A 19,677-nucleotide genomic window follows, 5' to 3' on the forward strand; every position below is an offset into this window, starting at 1 on the left:
GAAAGGCCCAACTGTCTCAAGTCATTTGTATTAATAAAGAAAGTGGACACAACTTCTCCCTGGTATCTGTGAGGCTCCAGTTTCCTTCTATAGTCAACCGGTCCCGGATGCATCCTACCTCTAGCTGAGCATTGCCCTATCACCCATAACAGGGTAAGAGGGTGCAGAAAGTGGATGTGGATATAGAACATGTAGGAGGAAGGAACCTGGAGGAACATTTTTAATTTGAAGTATCGAGACAAATGTTTTATATTGGACAACCCTTTCAACATTTCAGTAACGGCTAACCTATTGTGCCATGACAATAAAACACAAAGACTATTGAAACAGATTTATTAATTTAAAGGCTTTGCAGGAGCGGTCTGTTCAGTACCGTTAAAAAAAAAAGAAAAACAGTTGAACTGTAGAGCAGGTCTGGTCACATGCACAACTATTGAGTCAATATGATATCTAATATTATCAGCCAAGATATTTATATCTAAGGAATTGGACTTTTTAATGTGTTCACCTACAGCTGTAGTCTTTTCAGAGAGACACCCAAGAAGCCTTTTTACATCTTATGACCTTTTTGTCTAGCTGCTGTTGGTGTTGAGCTTCTATATATACAAATATAACATAAAAGAGCATAAATTAGATTTTGATGTGTACAGACTTTCACTTCTGTAAGTGTTTTAGCGAACAACACAATAGCCAAAGACCTGTCAGTGGCAGATGGGTGATTCTGGTGTCTGTATTCTGATTATATAACAGTCTTGATGATTGTTTGAAAATCTGTGTGTGTGTTATGAAGTGAAATGTTTCTTAACAATAGCACCAGTGAGAAACTTGTGACTGGAAACTCCTCTGAGAAAGTGTGTGTGTGGAACTGAATGAACATTGCTCAGTCACTCACACACAACACATCTCTGAGCAAGACATTCAACACTAACTTCTGCAGCTGGGTCTCATAATTACAAGACTGTAGCACTCTTGTAGCAAGCAGATAGTCAGGATTTTGTATTATGTATAACTCAATGAGTTCGTAGCCGCTGGTCACTAAACAAGAGAAAGACAGTTGGACCAAAGAGGTGTGGTGATATTGAGGAGGAGGGGAGATGATCAGAGGATGGGAGAGATGAACACAGGGAGGGGGGAGTGATGAGACAAAGGGGTGAGGTGACAGGGGAGTTAGGAGGAACTACCACAGGTGTTTGTTGGGGTCCTGATATGATGTTAACGGTCTTCATCAATTTATTTCACCCACATCTAAGTAAAGAATAGGTTCTACTTATTTAAATTCAATTAATTTATCATTAAACTTTACTGATCGTTTTCTTTTCTTTTTGTCATTCATCTCACTTAATTGTGAGGCTGAAAAGTGATATATAAATACATTTATTTTGAAACAAATACATTATAAATGAAAATAAATGTTTTCAGGGGATGGCAACCATGAACTACAACGTCCCCAGTTTGTCTCTGGCCAGGGACATGTGTTGTTTGTTTGTCTCTCTCTCTCACCACATTTCCTGTCATGCCTCCACTGTCACCTACAGTAGCTGATAAAGGCATAAAATATCCCCCCAAAAAATAAAGAATATATTATTTTTAGTTTTGGACATTGCAACCACTTAGATTTGCTCAACAACTATTTTATTTTTTAGGGAACATATATAAGAAATTAACTTTTCATAATCAGTCCAGCAGTTTCAGGGTGAGTTCAGGACAGACGGACTTGATGTGCGACTTGAGGAAACAGTCAGGACACACAGTCACACACAGTCACACATACTGATGCTGAAGCAAAACTCCATGTGGCCCAAACTGCATCTCCAAAGCAAAAGCACAGCAAAGCATTTTTCTTTGAAACTCCCCTCTTTTTCTGACTTATCCCTGTTTCCCTCCCTCTATCAAAGGTCACGGGTGAGTCTGAATGTGCCTGTCAGCACTGACACACACACACACACACACACACACACACACACTGAAAGTTCAGGGTGAAGGCACATCCATTTCCCCCTCCAGTCACTTTGGAGTCTGACTCTGGCTTTGAATTGGCGCACCCTGTGGCTCCCAACAACCACTCACATTTAATCCAAGTATACTGAATGAGCGCGTGCACATGTTCCTGTGTGTGTGTGTGTGTGTGTGTCCAAGAGGGGAAGAGGAAGATTACACATGTCACCTGAGGAAGTGAGAGTGAGAAACAGAGAGAGAGTGACAGAGTGTGTGCATGTTTATGTGAGTCCATATGTGCACGCGGCAGCACGGATCTTGCTACATGGTGATTATGGGATGGATGGAGTTTAGTTATAAATATGGGGCTGCGGAAGCAGCAGCAGCCGTACAACAGCCGCACATAGTATCCCATCAGTCTCAGTCTGCTGCCCGACGGTAACATCAGCGCCTGGCTGCCACAGAATGAAGAGATCAGCCAGAGAACCAGCTACTCCAGCTATATTTGGACATTATTTGAGTGATGCATCCAATTTTCCTTACAGAGTTGCCCTTCAAACTTTTAACCAGGAATGAAGAAGTAAACAAGCCTGACAATGTTTTTGTTTGTTCAACACTGCCTTCTTTGAAACTCTGATTCATGCTAAAGCTCCCATTCCTCTTAAACAAAGACATTCCTCTTTGACATTTTTATGCAATATTTTGAGAAAGACACACAGATTGGCTGCTTCTGGAAAGCTGCAGCCACTTTAATCTGCATTTGTAATGGTGTAAGTTTGATATTTTAAAGCTGTGGATCTTTCTTGAATGATTGGACTTCAAGTGCTTTGTGGCAGTCGGAGCAAAGCAGAGCACAGCAAAGCTCTGGGTGCTAAATTGAGGGATAATATATTATTAAGCCAGCCACAAGGATGAATATTTTACATGAGTCTTCACTGTTGACGCCGACTGTTAGCATCCTGCTCCTGGATAGCAGGACTCCAGAATGACGGACTTATCACAGCGTGTGTCCCTGTAGGATCTCATTTCATTTCATTTTTTTTTGCAATTTTTGAAACACCTTGTGTAGTTTTTGCCCCTCTCTTCACACTTGTCCTTCTCCTCGCTCTGTCTCTTTCTGTCTTTCAACGGTAGTTTTGAGGACCCCGTCTACCAAGAAGCAAGGCTGCGATTAGAGGACATCTGCAGTGGACCACCAGAGCATGCTGGGAAAAGTTAGAGTGGGGTTGGAGGGTGAGATGGGGGCATACTGTAGAAGGGTAGATGGTGAATTAGGGTAGTCTCTTGTGTCGTTGGGAGCAGAACAGTACGTGCCTACGGCCACTCGACCGTGGATAAGTAAAAGAGACTCTCCTCTAAATAATTCATTCCAATGGGAGCCTTCTGAACACACACACACATGCAGGGTCCTCTCATACACATAAATGGTCGCTTCTTGAAGTAGAATACTGCAAACACACACACCAAACACACACTCACACACACCAAATACACACTTACACACACCAACCACACACCAAATACACACTTACACACACCAAACGCACACTCACAAAGAGCAGGCTTCTAATTTTACTCTCTGATGAATATTTATAAATGGTTGAAGAAACATTGTCTTAGAATTACGAAAGAGCATTTTGGTGGAGCAGCAAGATACGCTTCTGGCACTTTTTGGGGTCTGAGAGAAAACATTACAAACATTTTATGAGAAAGGAGAAATTCATATTGTACCTTGATAAATAAAGGAGCAATATGCATTTCTCTGTTGCATTAAATTTTTTTTCTCTCAAGTGAAAATAATTTGAATGGGAGAGGTTTAAAGAAGAATGGTATCGCTGCTCTTTATCACCCTGAAATAGCTGCACGGCATTTATTCTGTGTGTGTTGCTGATGTGTTTTATTCAGTGCTGTTTTTGATGTGCGGGAGATCAGGAAAATGTAAAATATAACCTTCTTTTTATGACTTCTGCTACATCGTCAAGGAAGCATGCTAGCTCATGCAGAGCTGGAACTCTTGGGTTTGTAAGTAGAGAGAAAACCTGCTGAGAGCTGAAGCAATTAAAGAAAATCAAGCAGGCAAGCACCTCTAAGACATGATATTTGACACAGAGGAGGAAATAAATAGAAGCAGAAAAGGAGGAAAGAAGAATGACAGGATGGAAATGTGTGTCACTGTTTACAGTAGAAGATCGCAGACCCTCAGGACATGGGATCCATGGTGATCTATAGGCCGAGGATCAGCACCTTGGACCGCGACAGCAGAGATCAGCCCTCACAGAGCTGTTTCAGCACCTCGGACAGCAGCTGGAGCACAGACCAGAGCAGAACCCTGAAATCTCACATCACCTGAGAGCGCTGTGACACAACTGCTGCGCACCAGCAACCCTACAGTACCTTTGAATTATAAAAGACGCAGGGAGGCAGTCTAAGAACCGCTACTGCACAGCAAGAAAGTCTCCAACACAGACCCTCCGCTGATTCACTAGAGAGACATTTGTAGATACAACAACCCTGCGGGGGTTCCTGGTCCTTCTTTGTGTGTGTGTTTCCCCCTCTGGTACTACACCACACCATGAAATAATATCTTTAGAATATTTCAGTTTCTCTGCTTAAACACATTTCCTGAAATGATACAGAAGTATTAAACATGCCACATGAGGAGTTAGAGTTAAGGTTATGCTACACCCAAAACTGCTTAAATTTCAGATAATGCTCCACCCAAAATATAAAATAGCAGAAAAGTTCCTTTTTGTAAATGGCAGCCTTAAGTCAAGTCGCCAGCAAAATGTCTAAAGGCACATCTCAAACCTCTCCTGTCGTCCTCCACTATCCATCCATTTACTCAGTATGTTGAAACAGTTTTGCCAAAATACACTGCAGCTAAATAAATGTCTTCCAACTGCCCTTTGAGGAGACCCAGGCAAGGCACTGAAGAGTTTCGATGTGTACTTTTCACATTTGAACATATGTAATAAAAAGATGTACTGTTTATGCAATATTTACTTTTAGATTCCTTAAATGTTGGGTGAACTATAGTAACGTTGTGTGTAATGCATCATGGTTTCTTCTAACCTGCTGGATCTTAACATGATCTGGTGGAGGAAAAAGCAATGATTCAAGATGAATGTGAAAACGCAATGTTTGTAACCCAGCATTTTTAGATAAGGAAACAGGGTTGGTGGAAATCCAGTGACTTCTTCTGAACCTCGTTATGAACAGATGTTGGGCTGAATGTTGGGGCCAGAACAACTGTTTTCATTTTTGCAATTGCTGCTGTGGACGGACAGCAAATTACAATTTGGTGTCATTCAATTATCTGTTTGCTCACAGCATTGTATGTCAGGAACCATGGTGAGATGTAAATACAATGTGAAACCCTCTGCCAGCAGCTCAGTGGAGTCAAGACTTTTACTGATGCCATCGCCGAGGCTTTATGTGAATGTGACACACTGCATATGTGGGTGCGTGACAGAAGGTGCCTCATTATCTGTCTGTCTTGTCCAGAGGCGATTGAAGGTTACACAACATTTCTGTGACTCGAGATGAGAAATGGAGACTGATTTCTCCTGGGACCGAAAGAACTGTGAACTCCTCATGGGCACTAACACACAGAGACAGACACTGAGAGACAAAACACACACCCAGCCGCCCTTTCTGTTGACACCCTAGGGTGCAAAGCCCTGAGGAGCACATATATACATGTCTATATTGAGATATACATAACTACGCACACACAGACAGCATGACAAAAAAATGCAAATGCAGATTTACATACAGACAGATTTGCACAACCACCAGCACAGGTGGACAGTCACAGTTTTGCATATGTGCACATGCACTCACACATGCACAAACACACACATACACACACACACACACACACACACACACACACACACACACACACACACACACACACACACGCATACATAGAGACACTCATGCATATATGCACAAATACAGATGAGACAAACACACAAAGCACAGCTGACTCACATCTGATGACAACATCTTTGGTGTGCCAGAGTTCATTCACTCTCTCCCAACTGGCTCTGGACTGAAGTGTTCTGACAGACACACACACACACACACACACACACACACACACACACACACACACACACACACACACACACACACACACACACAGCTGGAGCTGAAAATGAATGGCATAATGACAGCAAATTTCTAATCTAAGCAGTTTTTAGCAGAGATTAAACTGTTATTTGAGTTTTTACTTAAATCTAAGAAATGCAATTTTAACACTGTTAAAAGTGAATGTACCGCTAAATATAACCCTAACCCATAGAGCGAAAAATAACTCTCATAGTTTGTTTTAAGGAGTCAAGTGAAACCTGTTACATTCCTAATACACACACACACACACACACACACCATTATTATTTTCCTACAGTGTGTTATCTGAAGGAGACAGTATTGTAACACTGTCTGGCAGGCTTGAGTTTCAAACAATCAGTGAGCTTTTCTTCACATTACGTCAGCCAGACGAAAACAAAAGGAAAATCAGAGTGAGCCGTCTAGATTGAAGTATCATGTTAGAGGTCAATAAATATTTTGTGTGTGAGTGTCTGACACTGAACTATAATTAACATGTGACCCTGAAAGTCATCCATCCCATAATGCACTGGGCTCAGGCTGAGTAGCCACTTTCTCCTAATCCCTACTTTTCCTTTCCATGTTCTTCTCTCTCTTCTGTAAGTTTTGACAAACTTTCCTGTGACTTTCTCCTCTGATCTGGTCAGAATCTTTCCATCTCTTTTGCTCTGCAGTTCTTTGGTACTTTATGATGTTTAAAATATCAAATGACTAAACTCTTGCATTATTGATGAGTGGGGATGATTGCATCAGATCACTTAAAAGTTTGACTGATTTTTGAAAAAGTTTGCATCCTCTAAAAAGCTTCCATCGATTCACCAAAGCTCACAAGGTTATCACGTTTTCACTTAAAAGTGCTGATGGTAGCATTAGTGGCTAAAAGTACTGGCATGTGTGAGACCTCTGACTTTGTGTTTTCCTTTGAAGCTTGTGTGGGATACGATTCCCTTCGCTGCCTTTATCACCAGTGTTTTGAAATAACAAACAGATTAAGATTAAACCCGCGGGCCTTAGGAGACAGGGCTGTTTCCTCTCATTTATTAAATATTTCTGCACCAAGCCAAATTATGCAGACTTTAATTATGAGCTCAACAACGGCTGAGAAAACAAAAACAACACACACACACTCTAACATTTGGTAAACACACACACTCACACACAGATGCAGAAACTGTATTCTCCCTTCACTTTCTCGCTCTCACACACATTAACTAACACACAAACATGCACACACACTGCGCAGCTGCCCACAGTCGTCTGGGAAGGGACCGGCAGGTTTCCAGCCCGCGAGAATTTATGTTTCCGAATGATTACAGGCGAGGCGGACGGGACGATCTCGGAGGCAGCAGCTGCCTGCCCCACGGCTCCAAGTGGAGCAGAAAATCAGGATAATTTCATTGTGATAATCAGCCTCCCGTTATCCCCGTCACTTCAACTCATGGAGGAGGAGGAGGAGGAGGAGGAGGAGAGGGGAGCACGAGGGAGAGGGAGTGTGTGACAGAGAGAGAGAAAGGAAGGAATAAAAATACAAAAGAGAAAATATGTGCTTCATGCCTGGTTAGCTGCAGAATATGTGTGCGTGTGTGAGTGTGTGTAGATATTTTGTGTGTTTCATGTTTACCTTACAGTACTTGTGAGGACCTGGATTCACTCTGTCTATCTCTTTACTGTCATTTCACCCAAAATCACAAGTTCGAGCCACACAGACACTGTAGCTCTGCTTTACTTCTGACATCAATCGCAGAGATTTCTGTTTGGACTTTTGTTTTGTGATGCTCAATCGAAAACTGTCATTTGAAAACTCTACAGCGCTCTCTCTTCCTGGAAACATTGTCCCAGTTACTTTGGATAATCCACAGACCTCACTGTCAACTGTGTTTACTGGAACTGGAACTAGAAAGTCCCAAAAAAAACTTTTCACAATGAACTCTGCTGACTTCCAGAGTAACCTGGAAATTGCTTCCTGTCAGGTTTTCAAATTCTTTTTTTCCACTGCGTTTAGAAGCACAAACAAAACTCTCTTCACCTTAATTGTATTTATGTGAGGCACAACTTTCAGAGGCGGATTCTCAAAACTTCTGCACATAAAACTGAAACTCTTTGCATTGCTCTATATCACAATACACATGAATCACATTAACACTGTAAATATGTTAATTGTTAGCCAAAAGGCTAATTTTCAACTGTTGTCCCTTGGCCAGATGTTAGATTAGCCATTAAAGCAAAAAGTAAAAAAAAAAAAACATGACGCAGCTGAACAGAAGATAAAAGGGTGAAAGGAGTAAGGCAAGCAATAGGCAGAGTAAGACATGTACAATACAAGTAATTAAGAAAAATACAATATTAACTAGACAATCAGTGCAAGCAGTTAAAACATATAATCACATTATTAATTAATCACATTATACACAATACAGAGGATGTAAATTCAGAACAGAAGAAAGCAGACAAAAACATGAAGCAGCTGAAAAGAGGAAAAGCTAAAAAGAGTGATGCAAGCAACATGTAAAGTCGGACATGAACAATGCCAGCAATAAATCTTGTATCTCTACACATGTTTTTGTGAGATCTGGTTAAACTGACGCTTAAAAACATTTTGGGCTGAAAAACATGTCCTATGGAGTTCAATGGCCCAACATGAATGCTGCTCACATACTTTGTGGCAACAGTGTGGTGAAAACCCCTTTTCCTGTTTCCTGCCTAAATGGGAGCAAATCTTGTCCTGTCCCGTCCCGGATGAGTTGAGGCTGTTAAAGCAACGTATAAATCCTCTAGGTTTTGGAATAACACCTGTGGATGTAATGGTTAGGTGTCCACATACTTTTGGCCGTGTGGTGTACCTACATGCTACCCAAATCCTAGCCAAACGTCGGGTTATTACTTTTACACGAACCTAAACCTGGAAAAACATCCACACTATCCATAACGCTCCTCATCCCTGTGCGTGAGAATGTGCTCCTTATGTCGTGTCTCTTTGTGCAGGTGTAAAACCAGTGTTTTGGATGGCTATTTCTATTATTGAACACAGGAAGCTGCCAAGTTTGTAGACACTAAACTGCAAACCCCATATCATATATCTATCAACAGCTTATTTCGCACTTCGACTAAACATTTTCCACACTCAGCATGCAGTTCTTCATCAAAAGTGTTGTTGTTGTTTTCAGCGGTGATTTATAAACCACCTCTACCATCTGCATCAGTGTGTGTTTGTGTGGGGGATGTTAACGAGTTCATGTTGCTCTTAGCTCTCTTATTCTCTTCTCCTCCTTTTTCTTTCTATCGCTCTTTCTTTGTGTTTGAATCCGACCTTCTGTTCTCTTTTTCCTGTCCTTTATACAGTTTGCAACCTGAAGTCTGTTTCATGTTTGTGTGTTCCTCTTTCCTTTCTTTTACTTTTTCATCTTTCTTGTGAGAGCTCTGATAAAAAAAAAACAAAATGATCAAAAAACTTGATCAATGTGTTACATAATTGATGATTTACAATAACTTCTATCTTCCCTCTGTTTGTCTCTCTCTGCACCAGCGATGCAGCATTTGGTCACTCAACCTGCTGCTCCGACAACGATAACACCTCACAAATAGATTCACTCTGGTCTTTGTTCATGTTCCCATGAGTCTGTGCAACCTGCTGGCCACTACTCTCACATTCGCGCTGTCTATACATGAACACTGACAAAGAAACGCATCCTGGGATGGACAATGTCCTTATGGCTGACCGAGTGTCTGACACTGGAAACATCTGGCTGTGACACGAGTGTGCCCACGAGTCCATTCAGACTGAGAAACTGTCTCTTGTGGCAGCTGATTCACTGATAGGACACGACAGGCCGCACAACCTGGAAACACAAGTGGTGTTTGTGTGTGTGTGTTTTATCTCCGTGTGGGCATGTACAAGGTGCCTGGTGATTTATCTTTATGTTAATGGCCACTTCTGATATTGATGTTTTTGGTACTGAAACAACTCATTACTTCTGTTTGGTTCCAGCACTCAATATCCATTAAGCAGATTTAATTAGATATTCAGACTTTTCTATGAGTTGCATCATCTACATGCAACTCATAGAAAAGTGAAGTGTTCTTTGAAAATAAACTTCTGCACAGGTTTATGGACCCAATATTACCAGTATTACAAAAGCTGCCACCGTAGTCCTCTTGGAGAGACTCTCTCCATACACTTTGTTTGTTCCTTTATCATTTTTCCCACCAAAATCTGCACACTGTACTTCTCACACATCTATTGACTTTACAGCCATTCACACCTCATCTCTTTTGCTATTTAATTTATGTTTTTGTAAGTAAATCAGTTAACTGCATTTTGAGAACAATATCACAACAGTAAACCCAAAGACCAAAGAAGTCATTCTAGGCCTATTGAAGGACTATCGTGGCTGGTAACATGGTAAATGAATACCATAAACCTGAAACTGTAAGACACAAGAACACAAACATGAGTTCCAATTATTACAGTCATTTTACATTACATGCATACATCCACTTCCTGTCCCCCTCCACTCAAAAATGTGTTTTGCTTAATGTTACTTAACTTGGATGTTTGAGCTTCACTGTGCAGAGTTTGACACAAGGAGGCTGTTAAGTCTCTTTGTGCTCACGTTAAGTTTAACACGTGTTGTTCAAACATGATTTTGTGACATCACAGTTGGTCCAGTATGCAACTTACACAAGTGTGATGTGGAGACATCTTGTTTCTAATAGGTCAACTTTTGAAATGAACAATATTAGCATGTTTACAGGAGATGGAGTAGATTTGTGGTTCTATGTTGAAAAAACATGTCAGAATCAAATTCAAGAGTTTTTTTTTTATATGCCTTAAAACATGTCTGGAGGGGATCTTTAAATAACAGAAAAGGCCTTTGCTGTAGTCTCAGACAACATGATGTCCTGGGTTAGTTAGTGTTCCCATGAGCGCTCTCCAGTGGACGAGCAGCGACAGTGACATCCATCCATGGCTTTGATTGAGTTACACAGCTGATCTCAGTACATCCGCCAACCAGACTGTCCTATTACTCTTACTGAGGGGCATACAGCCCTCTACAGGGAATACGGTGCTGTTTCCTGGAAGTGGCATAACATCCAGCCTGTGACACACGCCACTTTGATAACAACACATCTCAATTATACATTTCTAAAAAGGAAACAAACATTTTCATACTGCCGATCAGGAATATTATGATTTACAGACATCATACTCTGTAATAAAACCCATTCCTGAGCAGACCAGCAACACTACAAAGATTAAAATAAAACTTGCTTTTAAATTCCATGCATTAGCCCCACCCCCTCCTTCCTCCTCCTCCTCCTCACTGACCGCCGCTCCCCGTGACGCCTCGACCGGAGTCACAGTACGGACACCGGCCACATGCGCCCTCACTCCGGGCCCCTGCCCTGTGAGGAACTGCAGTACTGAGTGCTACTGATGGGAACCTCGGTGCCTTTGCCGTCTCGGTGTGCGCGCTGTAGTCCTCTCCAGCTGAACAGCCGATAGTACCAGGAGGCTGCAGGAGCGCTCAGTCGGACAACATCATGAAGTTGGCGGTCTGCCTCCTCCTCTTCCTCTTCTTGTCGGCGTCCTGCCCGCTCTCCCTCGCAGACATCCCCGGTAAGAAAACTATGATGTGTTTCTTTCTAGATATTCCGTTTCTGTTTGGAGAACAAGGCGACGAGGGCTTCAGAGACGGACCATGTGGTGCAACATTCACGTCTGAGGAAGATTTAAATCAGCTCCGCATAACCTCTCATGACCCTTCATCATTCACTGCTGATGGAAAAGTCTTTTGTTGTTACTTTACAGCGATTTGTTGCAGAATTCGTGTTTATTACTTCCCCCACGTCTCCTTTGTGATATTCGCATTTTGCTCCGTAAAATCAGAAGTAGGTTATTTCTACTCGAAGAAAACATTTCCACCCTTTGTTTTCTGTGGTGGAAACTAACGAAATTGAGGATGAGGATGAAGATTGAAAGGGTTCAGTGTGCTGCTCACCTTTTAGTCTGACATTTAGAGAAAGAACAACCAAAAGTAATCAGATGTTATCAGGTTTATTTTCACCTCCACTGCCCTCCTGCATCTACCAGAGGAGATTTCAGGCAGCATATCACTTCAGCAATGTCAGTCAGGGCCCAGCTCTGTTTGTGCTGAAGTCCAACAGTCAGGAACACAAACAGGAACGCAGGTGTCGGATGTCAGAGTCCAGCTCTCACTGAGAGTCCTTGAAAGCGCAGACAGGGGTGCTGTCTCCGTCCAGTAACTGATTACAGTAGGTGGTTTTATGTTTGCTTGTGCATTTTTTCACCCATGAGTCCAGACAGATGTGAAGCCAGAGGTGAAACCAGCTGCAGGTCAAAGGTCCACACTCTCCCTCACCACACACACTTGCACTTGACACCCCCCTGTGTGTGACATTACAGCTGCCTCTTGTCAATATTACTGTCTCTGTCCCTCCAGAGACATCATGTCGCCTCAGGTTGCCCAGCTTCTGCACACAGTTTAGCATTATCTGTGTCCCCTTGTTGTAACTCAGTGCATCATTCACTCCTCATCCTCTCCTCTAGTCCCATATAGCTACAATACCTGCCTCTGTGCACAGCTGGAGGACTGGGATTCTCCGGAGGAAGAGCATGTGGCTCCTTATGGATGAAGATCAGCTGCACTTGCTTGTTTTATACACTTTAGTTTGCTCCTTTTGTTCTGTTTGTGTTATACATACTCCGAGTCACATAATGGGACACAAGTGAGGGTTTACTCATGAGTTAAATTAGCTACTAATGTGATTAATGCAAATGTCCACTCAGCTAAACACAGTCAACAAGTTTGACTATAAATCCATTCCTACTTTGTAAAACTGCAAATTCATTTTCCTCCGTTGTCTTTGCTGCTGCATTTGGACACCTGTCTTTCAGTTTATACATTTCTACAACAATACCTGTCCTCAGTGAGTGGACTGTAACTGTTCAAAGCAACAACAGATTACTTATTTACATATTTATGGTCCCTATGAAAAGGACAATGTGGCATCCTGAGTGGAACCATTTTACTATGATGGCAGTTTCAGCAGGGGGACTGTGCACGGTGCACTAGTTTTCTTTGTGTAGAAGCTCTCTCAAAGGTCACTTTATGTGGAAGAAAAAAACGAACTTGAACTTGAATGTCCAGGTGCTGCTGCTGCCAACGCAATGGTAGTTTACTCTCAGACTGTTCCTTTCCAAAAGTAGCCGAAAACGTCTCCAAAGACCTGACCAGTAATTAGTTGTAACTGTCCCACCCCTGTCCACTGAAATCTTTTCTGTATATATTACTCACTGACAGTTGTCTAAGTCAAATTGCCCCTGGGGAATATTAAAGCTTTACACTTTATTCAGCAGTTAACACAAAGCATTGTAATGGGCAGGTGTCAATCCACGTTTCTACTCTTTGTTCCAGCTCCAAGTGAGTTTGTGTCCCTGGCTGAGATGGAGGACGCCCTGCTGAAGAACCTTTTCCAGGGCTACCAGCGCTGGGTCAGGCCCATCCAGCACGCCAACGACACTATTAAAGTACGCTTCGGACTCAAGATCTCCCAGCTGGTTGATGTGGTGAGAAAACACGTAAAATCACAAACACATATCCATGCACTTCTGTCTTCATGAGGAGATGTATTGTCTTCAATTATTCCCAACCCCTTACTCTAACAGTAGCAAACAACTGAGCCATTACCATTACCTTAATCTAAACCAAACCCTAACAATGTCTCCCAGACCGCTGGTTGAATTTTACAGAAAACCCTCAAACTTCAAAGCTCTGGTCTAGACTTACTGAAGAGGTCAATAACATAGAAATGTGTACTCATTTATTTGAAAACTATATCAATGATCATGGGCACTGTAGTTAATTGGGAGTCGATCCCACATATATTGGTTCTGCTGTCAGAAATAACTTTAGCTAGAGCACCAAATCTGTAAATAGTCCCCAATAAATGAAGAATTCACTCTTGTTTGGCTTAAGTTTGCTAAAAACTACTGGGCTCAGCTGTTTTAGGAAATCGTTTATCCTTCAATTAAAAAAAATAATATATTGTATATACATTATATTTGTGACCCATTTTGGAAGATTTATGTCTTCATTAGGAAAAAATGGCACTGCGAGCCAGATACATTGTGGTCGGAGAGTATTTAGAGACGGACTAACACATTGTTGGTTTTGGTCTTTTTTTATGGGATAAATATAGAACATTGCCAGCTTCATCCTTTAACTGCAAAAGCAACTTGTAAGCCTGAACCAGCCCCATGAAGACGCAAAGACTTTAATGCACATGCAAATATAAAAACTGAGACCTAAAGTCAGATGTGGTTGGCTCTTGCTTTATTCTTTTGTTTCAGCTGAGCGGTGACACCGTCTGTGGTGCAGAAACCAAAGAGCCCGCTGACCGCGTCACAGTGCGGAGCTCTCCGTGGTCCTGAAATAGATCAGGAAAACACTCTCCGTCATATCTTCAACCACACAGTCTCTCTAGAGTGTTCCTTTAATATTTCAGAGGCCGGCTGTGATAGGTTGAGATAGTTTAGGTGTTCAGGAGGAGAAAACCGAGGATGCTAATGGAGGAGCCACTCTTCTCGCCTTGAAATATTTATCTCAACCAGTTTAGATGTAACTCTTCATCCTTCCATCTAACACGTGTGCTGGGCAAAGACAATGGGTGATGAATTAAACAAAGCCCCATCATGGCTCTGCAGAGAAGAACGATTTGGGTTGGTGATTTGAGTGGGAAAAGAGAGCTAACCAGAGACTCGGCAGCTTGGCTACACTATGTGAGTCCACTGAGTCTCTCTGCTGCATGGCTCTGTTTTAGATTATGGTTCACCTCTGCTTTATGTGATCACTAAAATATCCAACTCAGTTTGACTGCTGAGGCCTGGTCTGGAAACTCTGAACAGCTTTGTATGTCTCTCAGCCAGGTTTACTTCTTAGTCTTCCAGTCAGTCTTTTTTTAATTTCACCTCCAGTGACGTGGAAATAAACCTGTGTTAATCACTCTCCAGCTCTCTATTCCCGTCCTCCTCTATTTGCCTCCTGCTGCATTTATATTGCGTCCGCTTGGTCCACTGCATGCACCTCTGGTTTCATGTTTCTTTTTGTTGTTTGCCAAGGAAGTGGCAGAGACAGGTGAATGAGATTCTGTCTGATTTCATGGAAAAGGATTAGATGATGTAGTTTTCTTTCAAACCAAGCTTCTCATCTAGTCCTCTAATCAAATCTATCATCGTGATGGAAGCTCCCACATCAGAGACGGTTTGTGCTCCAAACAAGTTACATCACATACAACCCTGAAAGTGCAGTAGATTTTCTTGCTTATGTTAGTAGGGATACATTCATTCAGAACATATATTGTTTGGATTATCTGAACCTTTTACAGGATCAGCAAATACAAATGACTTCGATTAAGTTTTTGGTCCGCATTGGGAGTGACGTTTCAAAGTTGTTTTGAATTTTGGTGATGTGGATACCCTTTTGTTTGAATTTTGATCATGAAATGTGCCTGTAACCTACAAACAGTTGTCTTTCTTCTGGGTTTTTTCCCCTCATTTTTTACGGATTAGTCTTTTGTCTGTGGTCTTTGTCTGTTTTAGGATGAGAAGAACCAGCTGATGACGACTAACGTTTGGCTGTGTCAGGTGAGCAAGACACAAAAACAAACTTTGACTAAAAGGCATTGATTTTTATTTTGTTTTGTTAAAGACTTACAATGTGTTGCATTGTGCACTAGGATAATATGCAGCTGTTATTTCCTTTTAAACAAGCCCTATGAAAGGTTTTTTTATTTTAGTGTTTCTTGTGTTTTATATAACAGGTTAGAAAAGTAGACAGGGCAGACACAAGACGCTCTGGTGGATGTGATTCAATTCCAGGGGCAGAGAACTTATTAGATGTTTCATCAGTTTTGATGCCTATAAACACAAACAGAAACTCAGTATCAGTATTGTTTAGTATTGTATGTAGGTCTAATGATACTGCATCTCGTGTTTATTTTGACCAGGAGTGGATCGATTTCAAGCTGCGATGGAATCCAGAGAAATACGGAGGAATCACTTCTATCAGAGTTCCCTCTGAAAATATCTGGCTCCCAGACATCGTCCTCTATGAGAAGTAAGACTGCTGTGATGTGCCAGGAGCAACTGAAGGACGATTAATGACCTTAATGTGAAACTTAAATTATAAGTTATAAGTAAATAACTCTGCCAGTATGAAATGTATAGCAACAAAAAGTGAATGCTGATGACTTTCTTTCTGATTTTTGTTTCTTCAGTGCTGATGGGCGGTTCGAGGGCTCCCTGATGACCAAAGCCATTGTCAGGCACAACGGCGCCATCACCTGGACGCCACCTGCTAGTTACAAATCTGCCTGCACTATGGACGTCACCTTCTTCCCTTTCGACCGCCAGAACTGCACCATGAAGTTTGGCTCCTGGACGTACGACGGCAACATGGTGGACTTGATTCTGATAGACAACCAGGTAGATCGGAAGGACTTCTTCGATAACGGGGAGTGGCAGATCCTTAATGCCACTGGTGCCAGAGGGAACAGGAAGGACGACTTGTATTCGTACCCCTTCATCACGTATTCCTTCATTCTGAAGAGGTTGCCGTTGTTCTACACGCTCTTCCTCATCATCCCTTGTTTGGGTTTGTCCTTCCTGACTGTCCTGGTGTTTTACCTTCCCTCCGATGAAGGAGAGAAGCTGTCACTCTCTACCTCTGTCCTAGTGTCGCTCACTGTGTTCCTCCTGGTCATAGAAGAAATCATCCCTTCCTCCTCCAAGGTGATCCCGCTCATTGGAGAGTACTTACTGTTCATCATGATCTTTGTCACACTCTCAATCATCGTCACTGTCTTTGTCATCAACGTGCACCACCGCTCGTCAGCCACCTACCACCCCATGTCGCCGTGGGTCCGTAACCTCTTTCTCCAGAAGCTGCCGAGGTTGCTCTGCATGCGTGGACACACTGACCGCTACCACTACCCCGAGCTGGCTCCTGAGAGCCCTGAGGTGAAGCCTCGCTCTGGAGGTCGCAGAGGAGGCCAGAGGGCGAACAGCGCGGCCCACGGACAGACGACTTCTGAGGGGAAGGAGGAAGAGGCCTGGGCCACCATGTTGGACAAGGCTATCTACTCGGTGCGCTACATCAGCAGACATATCCGCAAGGAACACTTCATCCGCGAGGTGAGTTCAGCTGGATTGTATTGATCAAGAAAGATGTAATTAGAGTAATAGCTCTAAGGGCTTAATGTTTATATATGTTGCTGTCATACCATCTCTAATTTCTTCTATTTCCCAGGTGGTACAGGACTGGAAGTTTGTGGCTCAGGTGTTAGACAGGATCTTCCTGTGGGCTTTCCTCACCGTCTCAGTACTGGGCACCATCCTCATCTTCACTCCAGCCCTGCAGAAGTTTTTGAAAATCCCTCCTCCAACTGGAAGTGAGGATCCACCTTCAAACTAGTAGCAATAACAAACCCCTTTCACAGGCAACTCATGATCCACCTTCAAGAATCTATAAAACATGTGTTAGCACTGTGCAAGAGGAAGCCACTACATACAGGAGAACTTTGTCTCTTTGATTTTTTTGTTCGTTAGGTTTCGTCTCTAGATCCACTGTGTGAAATGTTCTGTACGTCATTACAGTAAGTCATTAAGTCAGTATGTGTATAATCTTTATGCACATTATAGCATATTTCAGTAAGTATTATGATGGCATAACATTTTGTTTATAGATAAATAAGACAATCTTAGTGATAACTGGTGCAACCTGTGTTGCTTTTCAGCCTGTTAAATGCCAAAGTCAAATTGTAAACATAATGGCTTTAAGTAGCCTGCAGCTATCAGTACACTAGATTACACAAGCTGGCCGTTTTAGAAAAGTGTTGAGGATAAAAATTAAATGAAACATGAAAAAAGGAGTGACAAAAAAAACAAAACCCAACCAACTTTGTGCAGCGAAAATTTAACCTATAAAAAAACCACAAAAAACACCAAAAAAGTTACGATTGGCTCAATTTATGTACAGCTGACTTCCTCATTATCGTTTTATGTTTCATGACTTCTTGAAATGTGTAATTTTCCACCTGACTGCAAAACAAATTTCCTCTCAACTGTCTAAAATGTTGTTACTTCAACAAAGTTCTTTTTACACATAACTGTTCCATCACAATAATAAGAGCGAGAAAGGGTTGTTCTTGTTATCACACACCTGAAGCACAACATACCTCTTACTGTAACTACCTTTTAGTAGTATATAGTAAAAAAAGAAGAAGAAATGATTTAATCTGTCAAGGTACGAACATTTGAACTACCTTAGGCATTCATTAGAGATGCAACAACCTTTTACATGGAGACGTTAGCTTACGAGGAATAAAGACCTAGAGTGATTGATGATAGCTCTAATGTGTGGTGTATGTGAACAGCTTGTACTGGTTTTGTTAAATACTGTGTCCTTGTCTTTCTCACCTTCCTCAATAACAAAAAGTGCTTGTTTTTGTCACTGCAGTTAGTGAATCCATTTCAAGCAACATAATATAAAGTGTAATGAATAAATGAAGACTTAATGGATGTTTGGACTTTACACAATCCTCAGACTTCAGTATTTGTATTGTTCAAATGTACTCCACTAATAAAGTTGTTTTAAATACATATTTGTCATAATTAATGCCACATTTACCTGCTCCATTCAATGAAAATTAAAGTTAATATCATATACAGTGTTTAATAAAAAAAAAATGAAACAGTCCAGTCACACAGATGTGGTTAAAACTCCAGCAACACTTGTAGTATGAAGAACAACTTCAGTATCAGAACAACGTGTTTCGGCTTGCAGCCTTCATCAGGCTCATCCCTGACAATAAAGTGTTGCTGGAGTTTTAACCTTTTCAGACTTGTTCTCTTCTGCGTGCACCTTGGAAGTAAAGTTGTGCCATAAATCTCTACTCTGACGCAAACGTTACAGTACTAAGTGACAGCACCACCCAGTGGTCAACCAGAGAGAAACAACACAGAATACAACAACACAAACAATTATTTTCTAAGAACATTAAAAATAAATCATTCTTTCCTCCTCTAAATCAAATCCCATTTCCTAAAGCACAACATGCAAGATTTGTTAAGGGTGGATATGAAATGCAAGACTAAGATTCTTGTTAGTTTTTTATTTGAAGCCTTATTCCAGTGTTCAACATATTTCCATTAATTGCATGAAGTAAATGTGTTATTTAAGACAATGCAACTAAAAAGCACCATTTCATTTGCTTTGATTCTGGCTTTTATCTAATAAAATGTTTGAATGCAGGCATAATTGTTCACAAATAATCCATACATAATTCACAAATGTTTCATATGAATGTATAAAAACATATATCAAGATGAAGTAAATTATCTTACGCACCTTTTAACCATATATGTCCACTTATTACAGATGTAGTATAGCATTTGAAGGAATTCCTTCATAAAAGTATGAAGGCTATGTTAAAATGTATCCCTGGTTGACCTGTAAATCATATTATGGTAAATGTTGGAGCTTCAACAACTTCAGAAACACTGTATTATTTTTGTCTACATCTTCTCAGTTTTCCTTTTTTTGTTTT

The 19,677-nt window shown here is 41.4% G+C and overlaps 1 protein-coding gene across 3 annotated transcripts; it reads left to right on the forward strand.

Annotated features, from left to right (window-relative positions):
• The first annotated feature begins 9,187 nt into the window (after window positions 1-9,187).
• On the forward strand, window positions 9,188-17,543 carry LOC139291313 (neuronal acetylcholine receptor subunit non-alpha-2-like). 3 transcript variants are annotated; one of them, XM_070913313.1, is made up of 7 exons: window positions 9,188-9,207; window positions 12,476-12,502; window positions 13,495-13,639; window positions 15,671-15,715; window positions 16,078-16,187; window positions 16,348-17,263; window positions 17,379-17,543. In XM_070913313.1, the coding sequence occupies exons 3-7, from the start codon at window positions 13,517-13,519 to the stop codon at window positions 17,541-17,543; spliced, it is 1,359 nt and encodes a 452-aa protein (XP_070769414.1). In that variant the 5' UTR covers window positions 9,188-9,207; window positions 12,476-12,502; window positions 13,495-13,516. The 3 variants fall into 3 exon arrangements, with proteins under 3 accessions (XP_070769414.1, XP_070769415.1, XP_070769413.1); XM_070913314.1 differs by lacking the exons at window positions 9,188-9,207; window positions 12,476-12,502 and adding an exon at window positions 11,360-11,405 and having other exon boundaries at window positions 13,499-13,639; XM_070913312.1 differs by lacking the exons at window positions 9,188-9,207; window positions 12,476-12,502 and adding an exon at window positions 11,593-11,668 and having other exon boundaries at window positions 13,488-13,639.
• The last annotated feature ends 2,134 nt before the right edge of the window (window positions 17,544-19,677 follow it).

This window comes from Enoplosus armatus, chromosome 10, assembly GCF_043641665.1.
Source record: "Enoplosus armatus isolate fEnoArm2 chromosome 10, fEnoArm2.hap1, whole genome shotgun sequence".
NCBI classification, from domain to species: Eukaryota; Metazoa; Chordata; class Actinopteri; order Centrarchiformes; family Enoplosidae; genus Enoplosus; species Enoplosus armatus.

Excerpts from the sequence above, each read along its gene's own strand:
- LOC139291313 (XM_070913312.1), top strand. The coding sequence starts at position 11,593 with ATGAAGTTGGCGGTCTGCCTCCTCCTCTTCCTCTTCTTGTCGGCGTCC. Across the intron at positions 11,669-13,487 it reads CTCCCTCGCAGACATCCCCG|CTCCAAGTGAGTTTGTGTCC; the intron begins GTAAGAAAACTA and ends TCTTTGTTCCAG. Across the intron at positions 17,264-17,378 it reads AGGAACACTTCATCCGCGAG|GTGGTACAGGACTGGAAGTT; the intron begins GTGAGTTCAGCT and ends TCTATTTCCCAG.